This window comes from Gymnogyps californianus, chromosome 25 (genome assembly GCF_018139145.2).
Source record: "Gymnogyps californianus isolate 813 chromosome 25, ASM1813914v2, whole genome shotgun sequence".
Classification (NCBI taxonomy): domain Eukaryota; kingdom Metazoa; phylum Chordata; class Aves; order Accipitriformes; family Cathartidae; genus Gymnogyps; species Gymnogyps californianus.
The window spans coordinates 263476-282713 of record NC_059495.1 but is presented as its reverse complement, the minus strand read 5'-3'; the positions used below and the strand labels follow the sequence as shown (position 1 = coordinate 282713).

General features: G+C 61.1%; 4 protein-coding genes across 5 annotated transcripts; 3 read left to right on the top strand and 1 right to left on the bottom strand.

Annotated features, from left to right (window-relative positions):
- The first annotated feature begins 2747 nt into the window (after positions 1-2747).
- TTC36 (tetratricopeptide repeat domain 36) lies at positions 2748-3569 on the top strand. The gene is made up of 3 exons (XM_050910831.1): positions 2748-2865; positions 3017-3205; positions 3298-3569. Exons 1-3 carry the CDS (start codon positions 2748-2750, stop codon positions 3567-3569), a joined length of 579 nt encoding a protein of 192 aa, XP_050766788.1.
- Positions 3570-4163: 594 nt separating this feature from the next.
- Positions 4164-6065, top strand: TMEM25 (transmembrane protein 25). Its single transcript, XM_050910830.1, has 6 exons — positions 4164-4172; positions 4499-4748; positions 5013-5303; positions 5388-5684; positions 5756-5842; positions 5952-6065. Exons 1-6 carry the CDS (start codon positions 4164-4166, stop codon positions 6023-6025), a joined length of 1008 nt encoding a protein of 335 aa, XP_050766787.1. The 3' UTR covers positions 6026-6065.
- A 120-nt stretch (positions 6066-6185) lies between these two features.
- IFT46 (intraflagellar transport 46) lies at positions 6186-10917 on the bottom strand. Its single transcript, XM_050910829.1, has 11 exons — positions 10894-10917; positions 10612-10821; positions 10400-10539; positions 9843-9917; positions 9635-9728; positions 9149-9277; positions 8602-8723; positions 8120-8186; positions 7782-7842; positions 7413-7498; positions 6186-7032 (listed from the first exon to the last, which is right to left on the bottom strand). Exons 1-11 carry the CDS (start codon positions 10915-10917, stop codon positions 6937-6939), a joined length of 1104 nt encoding a protein of 367 aa, XP_050766786.1. The 3' UTR covers positions 6186-6936.
- Positions 10918-11145: 228 nt separating this feature from the next.
- On the top strand, positions 11146-18851 carry ARCN1 (archain 1). Of its 2 annotated transcripts, none has more exons than XM_050910988.1 (10): positions 11146-11193; positions 12767-13030; positions 13709-13888; positions 14144-14349; positions 14932-15093; positions 15790-15955; positions 17258-17405; positions 17735-17843; positions 18008-18212; positions 18717-18851. In XM_050910988.1, the coding sequence occupies exons 1-10, from the start codon at positions 11191-11193 to the stop codon at positions 18804-18806; spliced, it is 1533 nt and encodes a 510-aa protein (XP_050766945.1). In that variant the 5' UTR covers positions 11146-11190; the 3' UTR covers positions 18807-18851. The 2 variants fall into 2 exon arrangements, with proteins under 2 accessions (XP_050766945.1, XP_050766946.1); XM_050910989.1 differs by lacking the exon at positions 11146-11193 and adding an exon at positions 11693-11891.
- The last annotated feature ends 387 nt before the right edge of the window (positions 18852-19238 follow it).

Genomic DNA, 19238 nt, shown 5'->3' with positions numbered 1-19238 from the left:
GCTGGTCTGGGGGCACGCGCCTCGCCCCGCGGTCTCGCTTTCGAAGGCAGATGAGGGTTTTTTTTTTTCTTTTCTGCGGAGAAAGGAACGCGGGAAGCGCCCTCGCTTTTCCAGGCCGTCCCTGGTCAGGGGGGGGTTGGCGTGTGTAAGATCGGGAGGCGGCGGGCCGGAGGGCTGCTCTGAACTGGCGTCGGCAGCCGGCGGGAAAGGGACGGGAGCGCCCGCCGACTCCGGGGCGCCCCGGATCCGCACCCTTCGGGGCCCCGAGACCTCTTCCTCGGACCTGATGAACGAAATAGGGCGGTCGGAGGGTCGGGAACTGCCCGTTTCCTTTCGTTATTGCACTGTGTGATGGTTCTTTGGTGATAACCGTTGAGAGAGGAGTCAAATTGACGCTGCATTTGTTACTGAGATGATTTGATGCACTGACAGTTTGGGAACGCACATACCTTGAGGAGGCCCGAGAGCGCGTGCCCGGGGGATCTCGGCCCCGCGTCCCGGGCACGGCCGCTCTCGGTCCTTTTCCTTTCCCGTTTCTGACGGCAGTGCTGGGGGACAGCCCTCGCCTCGGCCGAGCCGGCCAACTGACCCACGTAGCTCGGCCCCGCCGCCTTTTCTCCCGCCCGCGCCGCTGCCGGAGAAGGAACGCCGTCCCCGGCAAGCGGATCCGTTCCGTCTGCCTGGCTGCCGGGGGGGGGGGAAAGCGCTGCCCGCAGGGAAAAGCGGGGAGGAGGGTTGGGGGGGAGCGGCGTGCCGCAGGAGCCCCCCGAGAGCCAGGCACCTCTCCTCCGGCGAGGACCGGCCGAGCCCCGCGGGTCCGGCTGGCTGTCCGCTTTGCTGCTATAACCCGTCGCGGCTGCCTCGGCGGGAGCCGCTGTGGCCAGTGAAACTGTCCGTGACCCCCGGGGAAGCTGCGCTGCGCCTCGGGGCGAGCCCGGGCCCTTCGGGGCGAGCGGCGGCGGTGGCGGCGGAGCGGGGAGAGGAGAGGCCGCGGCAGCGGGCGCGCGTGGGCCCCCCCGACCCTGTCCCGCCCGGGCTGGCGGCGAGCGCGGCGCGGCTTCCCCGTGTATGAATGTATATTTTATAAAGGACTGACGCCGATCACGGTATCTGAAAATGCTAAAAAAAAAAACAAAAACAAAACAAAAAAACAAAACAAAACAAAAAAAAGGAACCTTAGGGCGTTTATTTTTCTTTGTACAAAGCGACGTGGTTTTTTTTTTTTTTTAAAGGAAAAGCGGGTCATTGCAAAGGGCTGGGTATCTTTTCTTTCTGGTTTTCTTTCGTTTCAAAGCAATACCAGGTTCTTCAGCGAGACGGTCTTTGTGCAGAATCATGCCATTCAAACCCATACTACTGGTCCACTCCCGACACTCGCAAGTTTTTTGGTGGTTGGTTTTTTTGTTTTTTTTTTTTATAACTATAAATACGATATATATAGGAACTAATATAGTAATGCACCGTGTAATGAAGCCTAGTTCAGTATCGGTCCATGGCTTTTAATTCTCTTTAACACTATAGATAAGGATTGTGTTACAGTTGCTAACGAGGGCCGGGAAAGCCCCGCCGCGCGTTCCCGGCCGGGCGGCAGCTCCCCGGGGGCGAGGGCTGCCGGGGCCGGGGAGCCGGGAGCCGGGAGCGGGCGGCTCGGCCTTCCCCGCCGCTCCTTGTTACCAGTCAGTACTCGTACAACTCGGTTTCTTCCTTTCTTCCTCTCGTTTTGGTTATGGATGTTGGGGTACCACCGGCGTATGGGGGGGGGAGGGGGGGAACAAAAAAAAAAAAAGGAAAAAAAAACACAAAAAAAAAACGTGCTCTGTGCTTTCCTGGTCTCTTTTTAACGAGGTACAGTAGCTTTGTCTATCAACCGAGAACTATACTTGTGGTGTTTCTTTTATTGAACTTAACGGTCTCTTTAGTAAATACAGGTAGGTGAATAATTGTTTCAAAAAAAAAAAAAAGGAAAAAAAAAAGCTCTGCAAAGGCAAGGTTATGTTCTAGAAATACATTTCTTGACAACTTATCATGTATAACAAATCTCTTCCTTTTTTTTTTTTTCCTTGTGTTCTTCCAAGCTTCTGGTCGTTTGTTTGTTTGTTTGTTTTTTTTTTAAAAAAAAGAGGAAACGTGTCTAAAGTACATCAGTGTTAACTCCCTGTCACAGGGAAGAAGGAAATACTTTAATAGTTTAAAAAAATGCTGAAAGCTCTGCAAAAGACTGAATGTAAAAACAAAAAAGTGTACATAGTTGTAAAAAAACAAAAAAACAAAGGAGTTTTTAAACATGTTTATTTTCTATGCACTTTTTTTTATTTAAGTGATAGTTTAATTAATAAACATGTCAAGTTTATTGCTGCAGAGGGTTGCTCTCGATTTCTTCTTGAGGGTTTTAAGAAGCTGCTTCCCCCCATGTCACCGCTTCTCCTCCCAGAACCTGGCGGGGGGACGGGAGCCCCCAGAACCGCGGTGGGGTTTCGGCGGAGAGGCGCTTGGCTCCGGCTCTCTCTGGCTTGCTCTGGCTCGCTCCGGCTCGCCCCGGCCTGCGCGCATGGGTCACCTTGGGGAGCTGCGCCTCTTCCAACTGGGCTGCCGCCTCCGGGAACCAGCCGGGCGGTGGGGCCATCCGCCTGGGCTGGGATAGGACGGGGAAAGGGCGAAGCGGTGCCGGCGGTGTGAACATTAACCGGCCGGAGGCCGCCCGCCTGCACCCCGCAACCCGGCGGCAGGGTCTCGGCACAGAGGGCACCATGGCCACGGCGAACGACAGGGCCGTCCTGCAGACCATCTTTAACCCCAGCACCCCTTTTGGGGATATCCCTGGGCTGGACGAGGAGGAGGAGGAGGAGGCGGCTGCCCAGGAGGAAGGTGAGGCGATGCGGCGCTGGGTTCTCGCTGGAAGCGGCAGCGGGGTCCCCGCGCTGCGCTGGGGCGGGCGGGCAGGGGAAGGAGACCCGGCGGGCTGGGAGCAGCCCCTGCCCGAGGGCTCCCCGTCGTGCCACCACCGCCGCCGCCGCAGGGGAAGCCTTCGCGCCGGAGCTGCTGGAGCAGGTCCGGGACCTGGAGCTGCAGGGGGTTTCTGCCGCCGAGTCGGGAGACCTGAGCACGGCCCTGGAGAGGTTCAGTGAGGCCATCCGCCTGCTGCCCGAGCGCGCCTCGGCCTACAACAACCGGGCCCAGGCCCTGCGGCTGCGGGGGGACGTGGCAGGTAACCCCAGCGGCGCGGGTGCGGTGCCCCCCCCCCCGCTACCCCCAGCCCGCCCCAACGCCTCTCTTTCCCCCCTCCTCCTCCCCGGCCAGGCGCCCTGCGGGACCTGGACGCGGCCATCCGCCTGAGCCGGGGCTGCGGCCGTGCCGCCTGCCAGAGCTTCGTGCAGCGCGGCCTGATCCGCCGGCTGCAAGCTCGGGAGGAGGACGCCCGGCGGGACTGGGAGCGAGCGGCGCGGCTGGGCAGCGCCTTCGCCCGGCGGCAGCTGGTGCTGCTGAACCCCTACTCGGCGCTCTGCAACCAGATGCTCTGCGAGATGCTGGGGCGGCTGCGCAACCCCGGCGGCACCGGCGGCAGCGAGTGAGGCGGGCGGGGGACGGGCAGAGCCCTGCTCCCGGGGGTGGCCGCCGGAGCAGGTCCGCCTCCGGGGATGCTCCTCTTCCTCCTCCTCCTCCTCCTCCTCCTCCTGGCTGACAGCCGGGGACGGGAAGCACCGAAGCGCCCTTGCTTTGTCTCGGCTCCGCTCCGCCCCCAATAAACCTCCCCGTGTCCCCGGCACTCGGGCTCTGCTGCCGGCGCTGCGGGCGGCTGCGGCGTTGTTCCCCTGCGTTGCGCGGCCCCGCGGGGGCGAAGCTGGGCTGAGCGGGGCGCTGAGCCCCCCCCTCCTCCTCCGCTGAAGAGGGGAGATGGGGGCCGCGGGGACGACGACCCCCTGCCCTGCGGGGCCCTCTCCGGCCGCTCCCCTGTGCGCCGGGCCGCGCTCGGGCCAGCCGGCCGGCGGGACGGACCCCGCCGCCGCCGGGGCTGGGCGCAGCCGCACCGGCCCCGCTCGGGGAAGGCGGCTGCGGGGGCCCAGCGAGCGGGGCGCTGACAGCCCCGCCGGGGACCGGCCCTCCGCCGCATGCGACGGCCCCGGCGCAGAGCCGCAGCGCGGGCTCGGCCGGAGGCGGCAGCGGCCATGCTCCAGGTAAGCTGCAGCGCGGCCGCATCCTCCGGCCCTGCTGCGTGCCGGGGGGCCCCAGCGCCGGGACGGCCCCGTCCCCCGGCTCCAGCTGCCTCTCTCCTAGCGCTGAGCGCGGCCGGCGAGCCGCGGGGCGACCCGGGGCCTGGCCGGGGGCTGCCCTTGCCTGCCTGCCACCGCTGCTGCTGCTCGGCCTCCCGGCGCTCTGCTCGGCAGGTGAGGCTGCGGTAGGGTCCGGCACACGGCTCCGGCAGCGGGACCCGCTGCGGCTCTGATGCGCGGCGGGCTCTCCGGCAGGGCTGGGGGAACCGGGCCCCACCATCGACGGGCAGGTGCTGGCGGCGTGCACGTTGCGGGAGGAGGAGAGCCATGCCTTCACCTGCCGGGCCCCCCGGCCGGCCCCCGGCACCGCGCTGGTGTGGTACCTCGACGGCCGGAAGCAGGAGGCCAACTGCTCGGCCGCGGGCGCTGCCAGCACCCTCACCCTCACCGCCCGGCGCGCCGACCGCGAGCTCAACTGCTCCCTGGTGGACCCGGCCTCCGGTGAGACCTACAACGCCTCCGTCCTCCTCGACGTGCAGTGTAAGGTCCGCGGTGCCGGCCCTGTTCCAACCGGAGGTGCCGGGAGGGCACGTGGGGCTGCTGCCCGGCCGGGGCAGGGCCGTGACCTGCGCCCGTCGCAGCCGTAGCGGGGCCGCGTCTCACCAGGCCTGCGCAAACGCGGCCGACAGGCGCTCCCGGCCCCCCGGCGAGACAAATCCTGCTCCTGGCTGCGCTGCCCCAGTCCCCGGCTGCCCCCCGTCCATTCCTCCTGCCCGTCTCACTGCCTGTGTTTCTGTCGCCCAGATAAGCCGGAGATCCTGCGGGCAAGCGCCCGCTACCAGGAGGCCGAGGGCGCCGGGCTCCTCCTGGTGCTCTTTGTGCTGGTGCAAGCCAACCCGCCCGCCAGCATCACCTGGGCGGACCAGGACGGGCGCGTGATGGCCAACGTCTCCGAGTTCCTCCTCCTGGGCACCGCGCGCTACCCGGGGCTGGCTAACCACTCGCTCCGCGTCCGCCTCGGCGGCGCGGCTGGCAACTTCTCCGTCAGCGCTGCCAACAGCGTGGGCGTCACCACCGCCTCCCTCCTGCCCCCAGGTAGGTGTCAGGGGGGTGGAGAGGGGGAGCGGGCGCGGAGCAGCGGCCCGGAGGGGTGCTGAGGGGGCCGCGCTGCCCGTGCAGGTCCGCTGGACGCCCGCGTGGAGCTGCCCCTCCTGGGCGTTGCCGTCGGAGCAGCCCTGGCCCTGGGCGCCCTGCTCAGCCTGGGCTCCTGCGCCGCCTGCCTGGCATGCCGCTGGCCCAAGCCAGAGCCAGGTAAGGGGCGAGCGGGAGGGAGCAGCCCGCTCAGCCGGTGCTCCCGTTGCAGCGGCTCCGAGCACCCGCAGCCCCGGGGCGCGCGCCTGCCCCGCCAGACCCGCTCCCTGCCGCCCGACCTGCGCCTCGGCGACCTCGCGCCGGAGGCGGAGGTAAGAGCCCGAGGTGCCGGTGCAGAGGGACCCGCCTGGGCGAGGGCGAGGGGTCCCGGCTCTCACCCCTTTCCTTCCCCGCAGCTTCCCCCCGGGATGCGGGAGCCGGCGCCAGGGGAGAGGAGAGCGCCCTGCCGGGGCTGGAGAACTCCCTGCTCCTCAGCCAGCTCGGTGAGGGGGGGCGCAGGCGGGCGAGCGGCCCCGAAAGCCACGCTGCGGGGACGCCGGCCTCCACGGCTGCCCCAAAAGGCGCGGGCCGTGAGCTGCCTTTGTCCCGCAGGTTTTGTCCAGCTCCCGACGTCCGGGCGCATCTACAAAGTGCCCAGCGTGAGCAGCGACGAGATCTGGCTGTGAGAGGCGGCGTGGAGCCCATGAGCCAGAGCTGCCCGGCCCCAGGTACGTACCGGTCTCTGGAGAAGCGCAGCCGAGGGCGCCGGGGAGGCCGTGCTGGGTGGCGGGCGCTGACCAGCCCCCCGGCTATACGTTAAGCTACGCGCTGCAGGTCTCGGTGGCTGCGCCGTTAGCCATGGCATGTCTTTACGTAGCCCGTGCACTTTACGAATAGACTGTTGTAATCAAAACGCATCAAAAGCCGCTTATAGCCAGGCTCTGCCAGCGCTGCGATTCCTCCCGGGGTAAGGCCAAGCTGGTTCGTGGCCTGCTTGCCGCGCGATCCTCTCCGCCCCTGCCAGAGCTGCGGCAGAGGGGTGGGCGGGCAGTGTGGCAGGGGCTGGAGGGAGTCGTCCCCGCAGCAATAAACTAAACTCGAGCGTCTGTGCGGTGCCGCGCTGGTTATTTCTCCTTGGCGTCAGTGAAGGGGCTCGGGAATAGAAAAAGGGGCTCAATAACGCGGGGCGGAGGAGATTCGAGATCCCCAGGTCAGACCTCGGAACACGCTGGGAAGAGCCGAGGGTTGTGCCTGCGCGTGGAATTTATTCCCGCTCGCTCTGGCGCTTGTAGCACGCGTGCGCGCGCTCGAGGAGCCTCCGCTGCGCAGCGTCTACGTCACAGGGCGCCTGTCGTTGGGAAGAGCCGGTTGAACGCTGAACTCCTTGGGAAACAAGTCAAAAACGGAGCGGTTAGGCAGCTTCTGCAAGAAACGCGATGAGTCGAGTCCTCCTCTGTGAATGCAGAGCAGCTCAGCCGTATCTGTAAAACCAGGGAGGCTCCTGAAGCGCTGCGCGCTGCTTCACAGGCGGCTTTGGTCGAGTCTCCGCGTCCAGCAGCAGGCGTTGATCCGGGAGACGAGGGTTTAACGTGAAGCTTCAAGTAAAGCTTAACACTTCCGCCTCCGCCGCTCGTGAAGGTGGGTTGGGTGGCGGGCTCCTGCCCTTCTTCCCGTCAGCCAGGGGCTTGAAATGCTGCAGGGGAAAGCACGCGTTAGCGCAAAGATTCGATTCTCGTTAATCGGTGTATGCGGGCACGTCTGATAACGCAAGCTGCTTCCGCTCTGCGTGGGCTGTGCGCTCAGCAGTCGCCCTGACTTCGGCGGCAAAAGCATTCCGGGCTTATGCCGGACTGTCAAACGACGCGGCGGTCCCAGCCTTGGGGCACGTCAGAGGCTCCCCGTGTCACACTGAGGTGCCAGGGAAAGGAGAAGCCTGGCAAACGTTCTTTGGACCCCTTTACCGTGGCCGACCAGCCCTTCACAAACACCCACGGCACAGCAAAGCCAAACGCAAGGCGAGAAGCTTTGCGGTGCTTCCAGCTGGCTGAGCGGTGCCTTGCCGGAGCTGCGTACCTGCGAGTTCTTGAACTCGGAGTAGAGGGAGAAGAGGACGTGCAGAGGCTGGATCCGACTCTTGTACACGGGGATGTCCAGGATGGCTACGAGCGAGAGCAGAACCGCGTGAGAGCGTCTGGGCTGCGCCGCCCTGCACGGAGCGCTGTGACTAAAGGCAGAGCTTCCCGCCGCCCGCCATCACCGGGGCCTTCGCTCATCAAAGACCGCAGGCGCCCGCGGTGCCAGAGCCCGCTTCCTACCGAAGGCGGCAGAGCGCAGCCTTGTCTAGTCGGGGCTGAGCCCGCACCTAGAGGTCTCTGGCTTTAAGCGAGACGGTGCGGGGCCAGCAGCGCGCTTGTCCCTTCGGCGCAGCCCCCCTCCGCTTACCGCATATCATGTCGACGTATTCGGCCAGGTCGCAGTTCATCTCTGCGGTCGGGAGGCCCACCTGCAACAGACGGGGCCGTCAGCTCTGCTCCCGTGCGGCGAGAGCCCGCGCCGATCTCGGGCCGAGCCCAGAGGCCGCCCGGGCGGCAGCCGGGGGAATTCAGGCGCGAGGCTGCTCCCCCGCCTTCTGGCAAGGGAGAAAACGGGAAGCGAGGAGCAAACCTGCACGGGCCGGGCTGCGGGCAAAGCGCTCAAAACGGAGGAGGAACCCAGCTTTCGTGGAAGGTGGCGCCTCACGCCAGGCGCCGAGCTGACGGCGCGTCGCTCGGGCAACCTACCTTTCCCAAGAGCTCCTCGAATTCCGGTGACCATTCCTGCATCAGGGTCTCGATGTCGGGCATCGGCCTGCCGGGCGAGAAAAGAACGCGAGCGTCGGGATCGCGCGCCACTGAAACGGCTTCCTACCACCAGGCCGCTGCGAACGGGACGGCCTCCGTTCTAAGCAGCCGAGCGCGAGCCGCACGTCTGCCGAGGGTCGCCGGGGCCGTTTTTATTCATCCACGCGAGCCTAAGCTTGCTAAGTTGCAAGCTCCGTGCGCCAATTCAAGTTACGCAGGGAAAGAGAAGGGCAGAGAGGAAAGGAACGGCGCGCCCTGCGCACGCGCGTGGTAGGGCTGCCCTGAAAATCAGCACGGCTTCTCCCCCTCGGAGGTGTTCTGGCAGTTTTACTCAGCGCTCCTAGACTTCGCTACCGGCCTCCCACTGACGCGAGCTTACGCCGCAGGAGCGTGCGTGAAGGAGAGCTGACGTTGCGGCTCACCTGGTGTAATGGACCGTGGCAGGAGGTTTGCAGCGGTGCAGCTCGCTGATGCTTTCGATCCAGCTGTCAATGGCTTTGGGGTTCTTCTCTGCGTTCTCCAAGCTCTTCACTTTTATCTGCTGCTAAAAACCAAAAATACGAACCTTGGAAGCGTTTTGTGGCGGTTTGGGGCTTTTTTGCCAAGCCTGTGGCTCGCTCCTGATTAACCGTGCGTTTTCTCTTTCCTAGTTGCCCTTTACCGACTGATTTCTGCGGGCAGAAGAGCAGCTGGCAAACAAAACGCCGAGTAAAACCAGGTACGGACAACCGAAAGGAAACAAAGCTTCACCTGAAGGAAACAGATCCAAAGTCTGTACCAAGACTTGCCTGAAGCAAGGCTTGGATCCGTTGCACTTTAAAGCTGTGCATTAAAGGAAAAGGTTAGTTTCTTCTGCTTTTAAAGCCAAGTTATCGGTTGCGCTGCGACACTGTAGTCACAGAGACGCAAGTAAGAGTAAAATGCAATGTTTTTGCTACAGCCAGCGCCTCCTCCCTCCCCGCGACTCACCGTGACGTTGTGCTGCTTGGAGTTCTCCGTCAGCCAAAGGGAGAGCACGGTGGGATCCGACTGCTTGGTCGAGGGCTCGTCCAGGACCAGCAGGCCGAGGTTATCAGGCTTGCCGTCGGGACGGGGAACCTGCGGATAAGCGGAGACCCTGTTTTCTACGGGAGTCCTGAGCGGGGGAAGCTGGGGCCGTTTCGTACGGGGCCTCCCTGCGCTTCAACAGTCAGACCCTAGAAGGAATCGGTGGGCGCGCTCTCTCGAACGTGAGTCGTTAGTACGGTGCTGCCTGAAAAGCGCAAGGTGTCGGACGGGGGAAAAGGCAGCCCTCGCCCCAAATTACGCGTGCGCCGCTTGAGAGGCGACTGAACCGCTGAGCGTAGTCTCCCAGGTCTCTAGAACGTTATCTCCCGCAGCGCGGGGCAAGGGCCGCGCCGCGTGCCGTTTCGGCTCGCGCGGCAGGGCGCGCAGAGGAGCCTGGAGCGACTGTACCTTTAGGAACGCGTCGATGTCTCCAACCGCAGGAATAAAGTCTGGGATAAAAGGCTGCAGCTTGTGCTCGATCTCTATCGTTTTGGGAGCGTACCTGGGAAAAAACAACACCCCAGCGCTGTGGGTGGCTGCGAACGGTCCCGCAAAACTCGCCACAACGGCTGACACGATGGAGAGCCGAGAGCGGGCTACGACCCCTTCCGCTCACCTCTTGATGTACTCAAAGAGTTCTTTGATTTCAGAAGACACTGGCAGGTAGTCGTAATCTGCTAGACTGAGGTCACTAAAGAAAAGGACGAGAAAGGCGGGCAAAGATTAAGGGGTGGTAGGTTCCGTACGAGCAGGAACTGGGACCCAACTGGGCGAGGCAATCGTGAGGGAAGCTGAAACGCCAGGTAGGAAGTCCTCTCTTAAAAAGACTTCTTGCACGGGAAAAGCGCTATTGGGACACGCTTAGCCTGAGGCCTCCTAGCCAAAAAAAGCGATGGAGCGATGGAGCGTCGCTCGTGATGGTCGAGACGCGTACAGGGGATGTCGAAAGGCGGGCAAGTGCTCCGCACAAGGGCAGGCGTTAGGACAGCAGCCAGGGGGGTTTGGTAATGGTTTTGGAGCCGAGAGCGCGGAAAAGGAAGGAGCTGCCCGTCCCGACGCCCACGGCCACGCTCGCCCTCGCGGGATCGCGAGCGCACCGGCGGAACCGAAAGGGCCCCTACGGCACCCGTCCGGCGCCGGACCCCGGCTCCTCCGGCCGGTCGCGCCGCTTACCCCTCCAGAGCAGCCCCGTGCTCCTCCGAGTCGTCCTCCGAGTCGGTCTCGGAGGAATCCTCCTCCTCCTCCGAGTCGTCGTCGTCGTCCTCGTCCTCGCTGAGGGCGGCGGGGTGGGGCGAGCGGGCCGCCGCCTCTTCCTAGGCCACAAGGACCGGGCCTTACCGGGCCGCCCCACCGGGCCGCCCCTCCCGCCGCCGGCCCCGCGCTACCTTGCCGCCGCTGCCTTCCTCCTCGCTGCTGCGATCGGCCGCGCCACCTCCCGCCCCGGGCAGTCCCGGCCGGCGGGAGCCCCGGGGGCGGCCCGCGCCCCCGGCCCGCGGCGAACGGGCCCCGGCCGGCCTCCCCGCCGCGCCGCCCGCCTCCTCGGCCTCCGGCAGGTCCAGGCTCTCGTCGTACGGCTGGTTCTCGACCAGGCGGGTCTAGGCAGAGGGGGGCGGTGAGGCGGCCCGGCCCGGCCCGGCCCGCTGCCCGCCGCCCGCCGCCCCGCTCACCTCCAGCGCCCGCCGCTCCGCCATGCCGCCCCGCCGCCGCGCGCCGTCGCCATGGCGACCCGCCCGCCTCGCTCGCCCTCGGCCGGCTAGAGCGGCCGCGCCTCCGCGGCGCCCCCTGGTGGGCGGGGCGGGGCCCGCCGCCCGCCGGGACACCGCCCCGCCCCGCCCCGCGCGCCGTGCGTGACGGCGCTTCCGGCTGGGGACGTGGCTCGGCGCCGCCATCTTGTGGGGCTGCCCGAGGGGACGCGGAGCGCCGAGGGAGCGAGCGCGGAGCCCAGCCCCGCCGCCGCCGCCGCCATGGTAGGGGTCCGCCCGCCGCTCGCCCGCCGCGGGGCAGAGCGGGGCTTGGGAAAGCTCCGGCCGCGGCCCGGCCCCTTCCCGCCCCGCGCCTGTAGGCCCGCCGCTGGCCCAGGCCCGGGCGCAGGCCGGTGCTGGAGCCCCGTGGCCTGGCGGGGCGGAGCAGGGCGCGGTGGCAGGTTCTTCTTCTGCCCGTCGGGGTCGGGGCCGACAGCCCTGGGGTGGGGTGGAGGGGTTGCGGGGGAGGCACGCCGTCCCTGCCCGCGGCCGGGGCGAGCAGGACGCGCACGGCGGCGGAGCAGCGCGTACGGAGCCGCGGTACCTCCTCAGCGGAGGAGCTGGGGGCCGCAGCCGCAGGTACGCGGCACTGCGCTTGCTGTGAAGGTCGTCCGGGGTATTAGGGCTGTCCCCGTGGGTGCTGGGTGCAGCCGGGCGCAGGGGATGGCCGGCTGCTCCCGTGCCGGTGCGGAGCGTAACGCTGTGAGCTTCTTCTCTCTCAGAGCGAGTCCCGCTCCTTGTCGGCCATCCCCAGCGTCGCTTGACGGCGGCCTCGGCCGGCAAAGGCTGACACAGTGCTCCGTTGAAGAGCAGAGCTGCGTGCTCACGGTGCAGCGGGGACCCGTGCTGCCCTCCGGTTCTCTTGCGCCGTGGTCTGAGCGCTTTTGGGGAGCGCGTGCGGAGAGGAGGTTTGTGCCTGGCCTGTAAGTACTTCAGGAGACGTTTGTCCCCGAGTTGTCACGCCGCAGGGCCCCCGGGGGAGTCCAGAAAGCGCCTGGCACTCTTTATCGGGGCGCGCACACAGGGCGCTGTCGTCCTGGGGCTGAGGTGGGACTTGAAATCGCTCTGTGTTTGAGAGTTTCTGGTACCTGCCCGTTAACAACAGCGGTCGGGGATTTAAAGGATCTGAAGCGCTGAAACTGCCTCGTCCTGACAAAGTGAATTAAGAAGCTGATCTATGAGAGGGAAGCGCGAGGAGGAAGTCTGGGTAGTCTGAGAGAATGAGAAAACGTAGGCTGGCAGTTGCCTTCCTACCTTTTTATTGTTGGTGTGGTACCGTCTCTGAAATGCCCCGGAGAGTCATCCATGGGCTCTGATTAATATAGCTGCCAACATTTTATTAAGCTGGCTTTACTGTAAACGTGGCATTGGGAAGAAATGTCACATTTTACAGTGTTCCTGTATTTAGTTGTGAGCTGGGGCCAGACTGACAGAAAACTCGATAACCTGGAGCCTCCCCGAAAGCGTTTGGCGGGGGTGGGGGAGCAGTTCCTACACCTCTGCGTGCGTGGGAACGGGCGTGATTCGCCGCGTCCGCCCGACGGGAGCACCGAGAGCTCTCGTTCAGGATGACGCAGGGACAGAAAGCGGACTGGAGAGGGGGAAAAGCAGAGGCGGCTCTGCTCCTAGCGTAGTTCAGTTCCCGGTGCTGGCGACAGCCGAAGACTTCAGATGGCGTTTGAGGACAATCGGCTGACTGCGCGGTACACGTGAAGGCGAAACGTAGTCGGAAGCGATCTTTCCTTGAGCGGGGCGCGGTGCGGGAGGCCCGGCTAACCAGCGCTTGCCTTCCCTGCAGGTGCTGTTGGCAGCAGCCGTCTGCACAAAGGCGGGGAAGGCCATCGTCTCCCGGCAGTTCGTGGAGATGACTCGGACCCGCATCGAGGGGCTGCTGGCAGCTTTCCCGAAGCTGATGAACACGGGGAAGCAGCACACTTTTGTGGAAACGGAGAGCGTGCGGTACGTCTATCAGCCGATGGAGAAGCTCTACATGGTGCTGATCACCACCAAGAACAGCAACATCCTGGAAGACCTAGAAACACTCCGACTCTTCTCTAGAGTGGTAAGCGTCTGTCGCTTAATTGCAGAGCTGGCACGCACGTAGCCTGAAGCGGTGCCCTTGTAAGGGAACCTGTTGGTGAGCTGGTGCTGAAGCGCTGTCTGCCTCCACCCGGTAACTTGATTTTCCGTAGCCTCTTCCTGACCTGGAAGTAAGCTTCGAAGCTTCGGTGGTGTTTTTGAACTACACATAAAAAATCCTTGGTTACATTTCAGCTGGTGAGACCAAAGGGATGATGTTGTAAATTTAGCGTTAAATATCCTCTGTATTCTTCAGATAACGCCCATGTTCCTTCTAAAAATAACGTGACGTTACAGGACGTGGTTGTTACAAGTACGGCACTACTTTACATGCATTTCTAAGCAGCGAGTTTGTGCAGCTGTCTTCATGCAGGCAAAGGATATTCAGGAAATTCGCTGGCCTCGGTGTGTGTTTAGGTTCCTCCGAGTTAGTGTTTCAGTTAAGCTAAGAGGTTGTGCGAGTATTTGAGCGCAGAAAAACTAATAACGGTAAAACTTCGTCTTGTTGTTTATCAACAGTGTAAAGTTATGAAAAGCAGCTTAGCGGAGCGCTGGTCTCGTGGAGGGTCTAGCGCAGCTGTGAAGTCTGGGGATAGTAGAGGGAAAATGTTTGCACGGCATTGTCTATGGACACTCCTTTAAAATGTTTTTCCCTAACTAGATCCCTGAATATTGTCGAGCTCTGGAGGAGAATGAGATCTCCGAACACTGCTTCGACCTGATTTTTGCCTTTGATGAAATTGTTGCCCTGGGCTACCGTGAGAACGTAAACTTGGCGCAAATTCGGACCTTCACTGAGATGGACTCGCATGAAGAAAAGGTGTTCCGAGCAGTCCGCGAGGTGAGCGGGAATAACTGCAAGCCTGGTACGAGGTACCTTCTCTGGGAAACGCCGCTTTTTTTTTTTTTTTTTATATACAAAGATGTTACTGCACTTTGATAGGGGTCATAAAACTATTTAGCTTTTCTGCAACCTAAATGCCCACCTCTTGTTTCCTTTTTCTTCGCAAAGGGTTCGTGGGCAAACGCGCTTAGTTCCTGTGCAGGCTAAGGTTGAGACTGCAAAGCTCTGTCAGCCTCTTGTCTTTTGCTTCAGACTCAGGAACGCGAAGCGAAAGCTGAGATGCGCCGTAAAGCGAAGGAGTTGCAGCAGGCCAGGCGGGACGCGGAGAGACAGGGCAAAAAGGCGCCCGGTTTCGGCGGCTTTGGTAGCTCGGCCGTGTCTGGGGGCACAACGGCGGCGATGATCACAGAGACCATCATTGAAACGGAGAAGCCCAAAGTGGCGCCAGCGCCTGCCAGGTAGGTGCACAGGAGGGAGCAAGCGTTCCTTGGAGCCAGCCGTGGCTGAAACCGCGTGGCCAAAGACAGGCTCTCTAGCACGGGTTCTTGGTCTGTGCAGCCCTCCCGTTCGGTGACTGTACAGGTAGAGGTGGTCGTGCCTTTGTAAAGGCTCCCCTTAGCTTTGCCGATCTGCGTGTGTTGACCACCGAGCCTTTAACGTGGCTGCTTGTGGGCCGGTATACGTTGCATGTTCTCGAGACACCCCCCCCCCGCCTTTTATTATCAAGGAGCATTTGTGCTACGCACCGCAGTCGCATCCCATAGTCTCCCTGGGGTCTTTGATGAGCAATGGCTTCTCTTTTTGCGAGAGAAAAAGAGGTCCCAGCTACCGGTAATACACGGAACAGAAGCCAGACCTAAATTGTAACTTCGCACCCTACACGTAGGATCATCAGTTTCGTGCGCCTTCTCCCCCAAAAAAGGCTGCAGAGGTGCACGCTGTATTGTTGGGGTAGTCGAGTTACAACCCTTGAAGATAACTGAGGAAGGAGGAATCTCTTGCCACGAGCAGACTTGGAGATTCTTACGCCTTCTCTTTAGGCCTTCAGGTCCCAGTAAAGCCTTGAAACTTGGCGCTAAGGGGAAGGAGGTGGACAACTTTGTGGACAAGCTGAAGTCGGAAGGAGAAAATATCATGACTTCCGTAGGCAAGCGTTCTACGGAAGCAGCCAAAGTTCTTGCTCCTCCCGTTAACATGGAGAGGTAGGTACTGGCCTCGCTTTGAAAGCGGTCTCCTCGCAGCGCTCTCTGCGATGCGCGTGTTGCTTCGTGAGCTAGCGTGCTTTTTCGTTTTCAGACCGGGCTTTTTCCTGCCGTTCAGGTCCTGTGTGCTCACTCGGCCTGTTGATTTTGAAAGATGCTGGGCAAGATCTTGGAAAGCCCAGCAGCAAAAAAAGCAGATGGCTGGCTTGATTAGGAACCGCCTTAACTAAAATGGGATGCGCATCCATTGTTTTGCGGAGGCTGGGAATTTTCCTGTGCCTTTTTCCCTTAAAATAGCTGCCATTTTTCCTGTTCCCCGGACACAAAGAGCACCTGCCTTATTGCGGCTTAGGATGGAGGCGTTTGCGGTTCGTTTTACCTGTAGCGATTCAGTACCTCTTAGTGCCGCGAGCCGTGCTGCTGTGCGGCAGAGGGGCTTTGAGCGAACAGCGTGTCGAGATGCTGTATCACTGCTGTTTATCTGGCCTTCCGTCCGTCGCAAACTCGCCTGGCCCCGAGTTTACCTGTCAGAGCAGCGTTACCATCCGCCGTGCCGTCCGTGCTGTTCCGTTTGGGGCCATCACGCTTTTGGGAGCACCTACTGTCCTTGCCGAGCACTAATCTCTCGTTAGATGCCAAGTGTAGGACTTGAGATACCTGCTTTTTTTCTTTTCTTTTTTCCCCCTGTCTGTCTAGCGTGCACATGAAAATAGAGGAGAAAATTTCCTTGACTTGTGGCCGTGACGGAGGGTTGCAAAACATGGAGCTGCACGGCATGATCATGCTGCACATTTCCGATGAAAAGTTTGCACGGATTCGCCTGCATGTAGAAAACGAAGACAAGAGGGGAGTGCAGCTACAGGTAAGGCCCGTTTGGTGTCCCCTGCTGTTGAACGTGCTTTTGCTGCTCTCCGGGGCAAAATATTGGAAATACTCGAGCGTGTTACTCTCCTGTGTTCTTGTCCAAGCCGCCTCAGCAAATGCGTTGAAAACGGGAGTAGTCACCGCAGCGTAAATGCAGGGCCAGCTCGTGCTCAAAGGATTGAAGTTCACTTGAGAAATCCGCGCTCGGGCGCTTAGCTTCCTGCCCTCGCAGCCTTATCTGTTCAGTAATGCCCATTGGCATGCCGTCTGATCTCACTTGGACTTTGCAGCGGCCTGGCGTGTTGCTTGGTGCTTGTTTATATGATGCGAGCTTTAGCTGCGGAGTGGGAGGGTTAGAGGAAACTTACTGTGCCCGTGAGGAATTAATTTATTACCTAGAAAGCCGTTCCTTCTCGGGGTCGCTTGTGTCCTGTCGCTGCTGCATTGCTGGAGCCCTTGATTGCAGTCAGCGATAGCAGCTCAGCGGATTCGTAAGAGGCTGGTCCTCCCCTTTCTCCCTCTCCGTTTCTGTGACCTTATCGATCCCTGGAGATGGTGCTGCTGTGATACGCTCTTTTGCTCCCTCCTCCTCCTCGCCAAGAGCTTGTCTATACGTAGCTGGCCGCAGGTCTGCTTACGCTGCAGTAGGTTCCTTATCGGCGCATCTCGTGAGCGAGTTCCTAACGATGCTCCCACATGCGCTGCCTCAGGTGGAAGACGAGATCAAACGCGGGGCCGACTCCTGTCTTTCTAGTGTAACTTGAACGCTGCCTTGCAAAAATCCTCTGCTTCTGAAAAGCTGCTTACGCTTGCTGCTGTGAAGAGAGAATATTTAAATTGAGGTTGGCCGCTGTCGTATACGTGCGTTAAGGTTGCCGAGGGAAGTCGTATTTCTGTGGTTTCGGGGTGTTCTTCCCAGCAGCGTTACGTTCTTTTTTCTTCAAGAGAAATGTCCGCGGTGGGTCTTCGGGGTGGTCTTTGAGGTTTTAGGAGTCGTTAAAGTTGTTCTCTAGGCTATCAGCCCAGGACGTGCCTTGCTAGAGTCTCTGGCACAGTGGCAAGTAAAAATGGCAGCGGTGTGGATTCTTCTTAGCGGATCGGCGTTTCCTGGAAGGAATCCCAGGTCGGTAAGCAGGTGTGCTCCAAGCTGGGCTTCTGAGCCAGGGGCAGAACTGATGTGTGTTTGGTCGAGGAAGATACTCCGGGAGGCGTAGGCCTGTCTTAGTAGAACCCGCATTACCTACCTACGGTTCTCTCCTTAGGCTTAGAGTTACAGCCTGGGCGTGTGTTCCCCTTTCAGACTCATCCAAACGTGGACAAGAAGCTCTTCACTGCAGAATCGCAGATCGGTCTGAAGAACCCGGAGAAGTCATTCCCTATTAACAGCGACGTGGGCGTGCTGAAGTGGAGGTTGCAGACCACGGAAGAGTCCTTCATTCCGTTGACAAGTGAGTGCGAGCGTGCGTCGGGGGGGGCTCGGGCGGAAGAGGCCGACGTTCGTCCGTGGGCTGCCGGCTTGTAGCCTGCCTTTGCGGCAGCTGGGCTGCCTCCCGAGCGTGGCGCCTTGTGAGATGTTGGAGGTGTACCGTGTGTCTTCCATCAGATAGTACCCGCTGTTCTCGGCAGCGTCCGTTTTCCGCGACGCTCTTGAAGAAAACGAAAAGCTTTTCTTCAAGTCGGAATTTCTTCGCTGCGCTTTCTGCAGCGCATCACCTTTTGAAAGCCTGTTCCACGTAGAAAGCCGGTATGGTTCAGCGTGCTGTTTCTGTCCCCCCAGTTAACTGCTGGCCGTCAGAAAGCGGGAACAGTTGTGATGTTAACATTGAATACGAGTTGCAAGAGGAGAGCCTGGAGCTGAACGATGTGGTCATCAGCATCCCCTTGCCGTAAGTAACGCTCCTTGTCCGGGCAGCGCTAGCGAGGGCCGTCCTGGATCCCCTCGGTTCCTTCCCCTCTCCGGTTTGCAGGTCTGGCCAAGCCGACGGGCTCGGCGAGCGTTTTCTTAGCTCTGCGCAGGTAAGCTCTTGTAACTTCTCGTTGCCTGCTCTAGGTCTGGTGTCGGCGCCCCGGTGATTGGGGAGATCGATGGCGAGTATCGCCACGACAGCCGGAGAAATCTCCTCGAGTGGTGCCTGCCAGTGATAGATGCCAAAAACAAGAGTGGCAGCCTGGAGTTCAGCGTAGCAGGGCAGCCGAATGACTTCTTCCCAGTGCAAGTCTCCTTCATCTCCAAAAAGAACTATTGCAACATACAGGTACGGTCGCTGCCGGCGCTCTGCAGGCCCGATGTCAGTCTTGCCTCCTAGCCGCTGGCTAGGAATGGCCGTGCTGTGGCGTGCGAGCCCTGCTGTCCCGCTTAGCGAAGGCTTAGGCGTCGGCATTCAGTTGCCTCTGTTGTTAGCCGGATTCGGGAGTGCCAGCGGGCAGCGCTGGCAACTTCAGCTTCCCAGAGCTCGCCTGCAGTTCCGGTTGTGCCTTTGTGCCTCCGCGTAGTCATTGCTTCCCCTCGGACTTCGTTAGAGAATCCATCAGCCCACGCCTCGCGGGCCGCTTCCAGCAGATGCGCAGCTACCGCAGCAACCTGTTCCCCTGTTTTCAGGTTTCCCGAGAACAGAGATCTTTCTTTCATGGCTGACTTGTGGTTCAAAAGCGCCGGGTTGATTCTGTCCTCGTGACCGTGCCGGCGTCGGAAAGCGCTGCGTAGCTGTGGCGGGGAGCGGCGTTCGGTGCTGAGCTAACTCTGCCCGTTGTCTCCGCAGGTTACCAAAGTGACCCAGGTAGACGGGAACAGCCCTGTAAGGTTTTCTACTGAAACCACCTTCCTGGTGGACAAGTACGAAATCCTGTAGTGCCAGCCGTGGGGAATCGCAAAGGAAGAAATTTTTAAATTAAAAAAAAAAAAAAAAAAAAGAGGCGAAGTTTATTCTGAATGTTGGGAACGCCGCAGCCCCCTCTCTGCTGAGACGCGTGGCTCTGTCTGCCATCTGCAGCGTTCCTGGGTCACAGACACTTTTGGCAGAGAATTGACGTGCTCGTGGGGGGAAAGGCTACAAATTTCTTTGGCAGATTTTTACCGGCCGGCGGAAAAGCAAGATCTCCGCAGAGAACCTGGCTTTGACACGTCCCCTTCTCCCCTGAAGACGACCGGAGCTCGGTCCCAGAGCCTACCAGACATCGTTCTCTTCCTTTCTGAAGCATCGCGCACTGTTCCCTTGTTGGTGCTGCCATTTTAATTTCTCCTCGGCCTTCAACTCTCGTTTCCGTTGATGAAAGCAGGCATT

Bases quoted from the DNA above. Each gene is read 5' to 3' on its own strand.
- ARCN1 (XM_050910988.1), top strand. The intron at 15,956-17,257 runs GTAAGGCCCGTT...TTCCCCTTTCAG, and splicing joins AGAGGGGAGTGCAGCTACAG to ACTCATCCAAACGTGGACAA. The intron at 17,406-17,734 runs GTGAGTGCGAGC...CTGTCCCCCCAG, and splicing joins GTCCTTCATTCCGTTGACAA to TTAACTGCTGGCCGTCAGAA.
- TTC36 (XM_050910831.1), top strand. From the start codon at position 2,748: ATGGCCACGGCGAACGACAGGGCCGTCCTGCAGACCATCTTTAACCCC. The intron at 2,866-3,016 runs GTGAGGCGATGC...CCGCCGCCGCAG, and splicing joins GGCGGCTGCCCAGGAGGAAG to GGGAAGCCTTCGCGCCGGAG. The intron at 3,206-3,297 runs GTAACCCCAGCG...CTCCCCGGCCAG, and splicing joins GCTGCGGGGGGACGTGGCAG to GCGCCCTGCGGGACCTGGAC.
- TMEM25 (XM_050910830.1), top strand. The intron at 4,749-5,012 runs GTAAGGTCCGCG...TCTGTCGCCCAG, and splicing joins CGTCCTCCTCGACGTGCAGT to ATAAGCCGGAGATCCTGCGG. The intron at 5,304-5,387 runs GTAGGTGTCAGG...CTGCCCGTGCAG, and splicing joins CGCCTCCCTCCTGCCCCCAG to GTCCGCTGGACGCCCGCGTG.
- IFT46 (XM_050910829.1), bottom strand. From the start codon at position 10,917: ATGGCGGAGCGGCGGGCGCTGGAG. The intron at 10,540-10,611 runs GTAGCGCGGGGC...CTTGTGGCCTAG, and splicing joins AGGAAGGCAGCGGCGGCAAG to GAAGAGGCGGCGGCCCGCTC. The intron at 9,918-10,399 runs GTAAGCGGCGCG...CCTTTTCTTTAG, and splicing joins CACGGGGCTGCTCTGGAGGG to TGACCTCAGTCTAGCAGATT.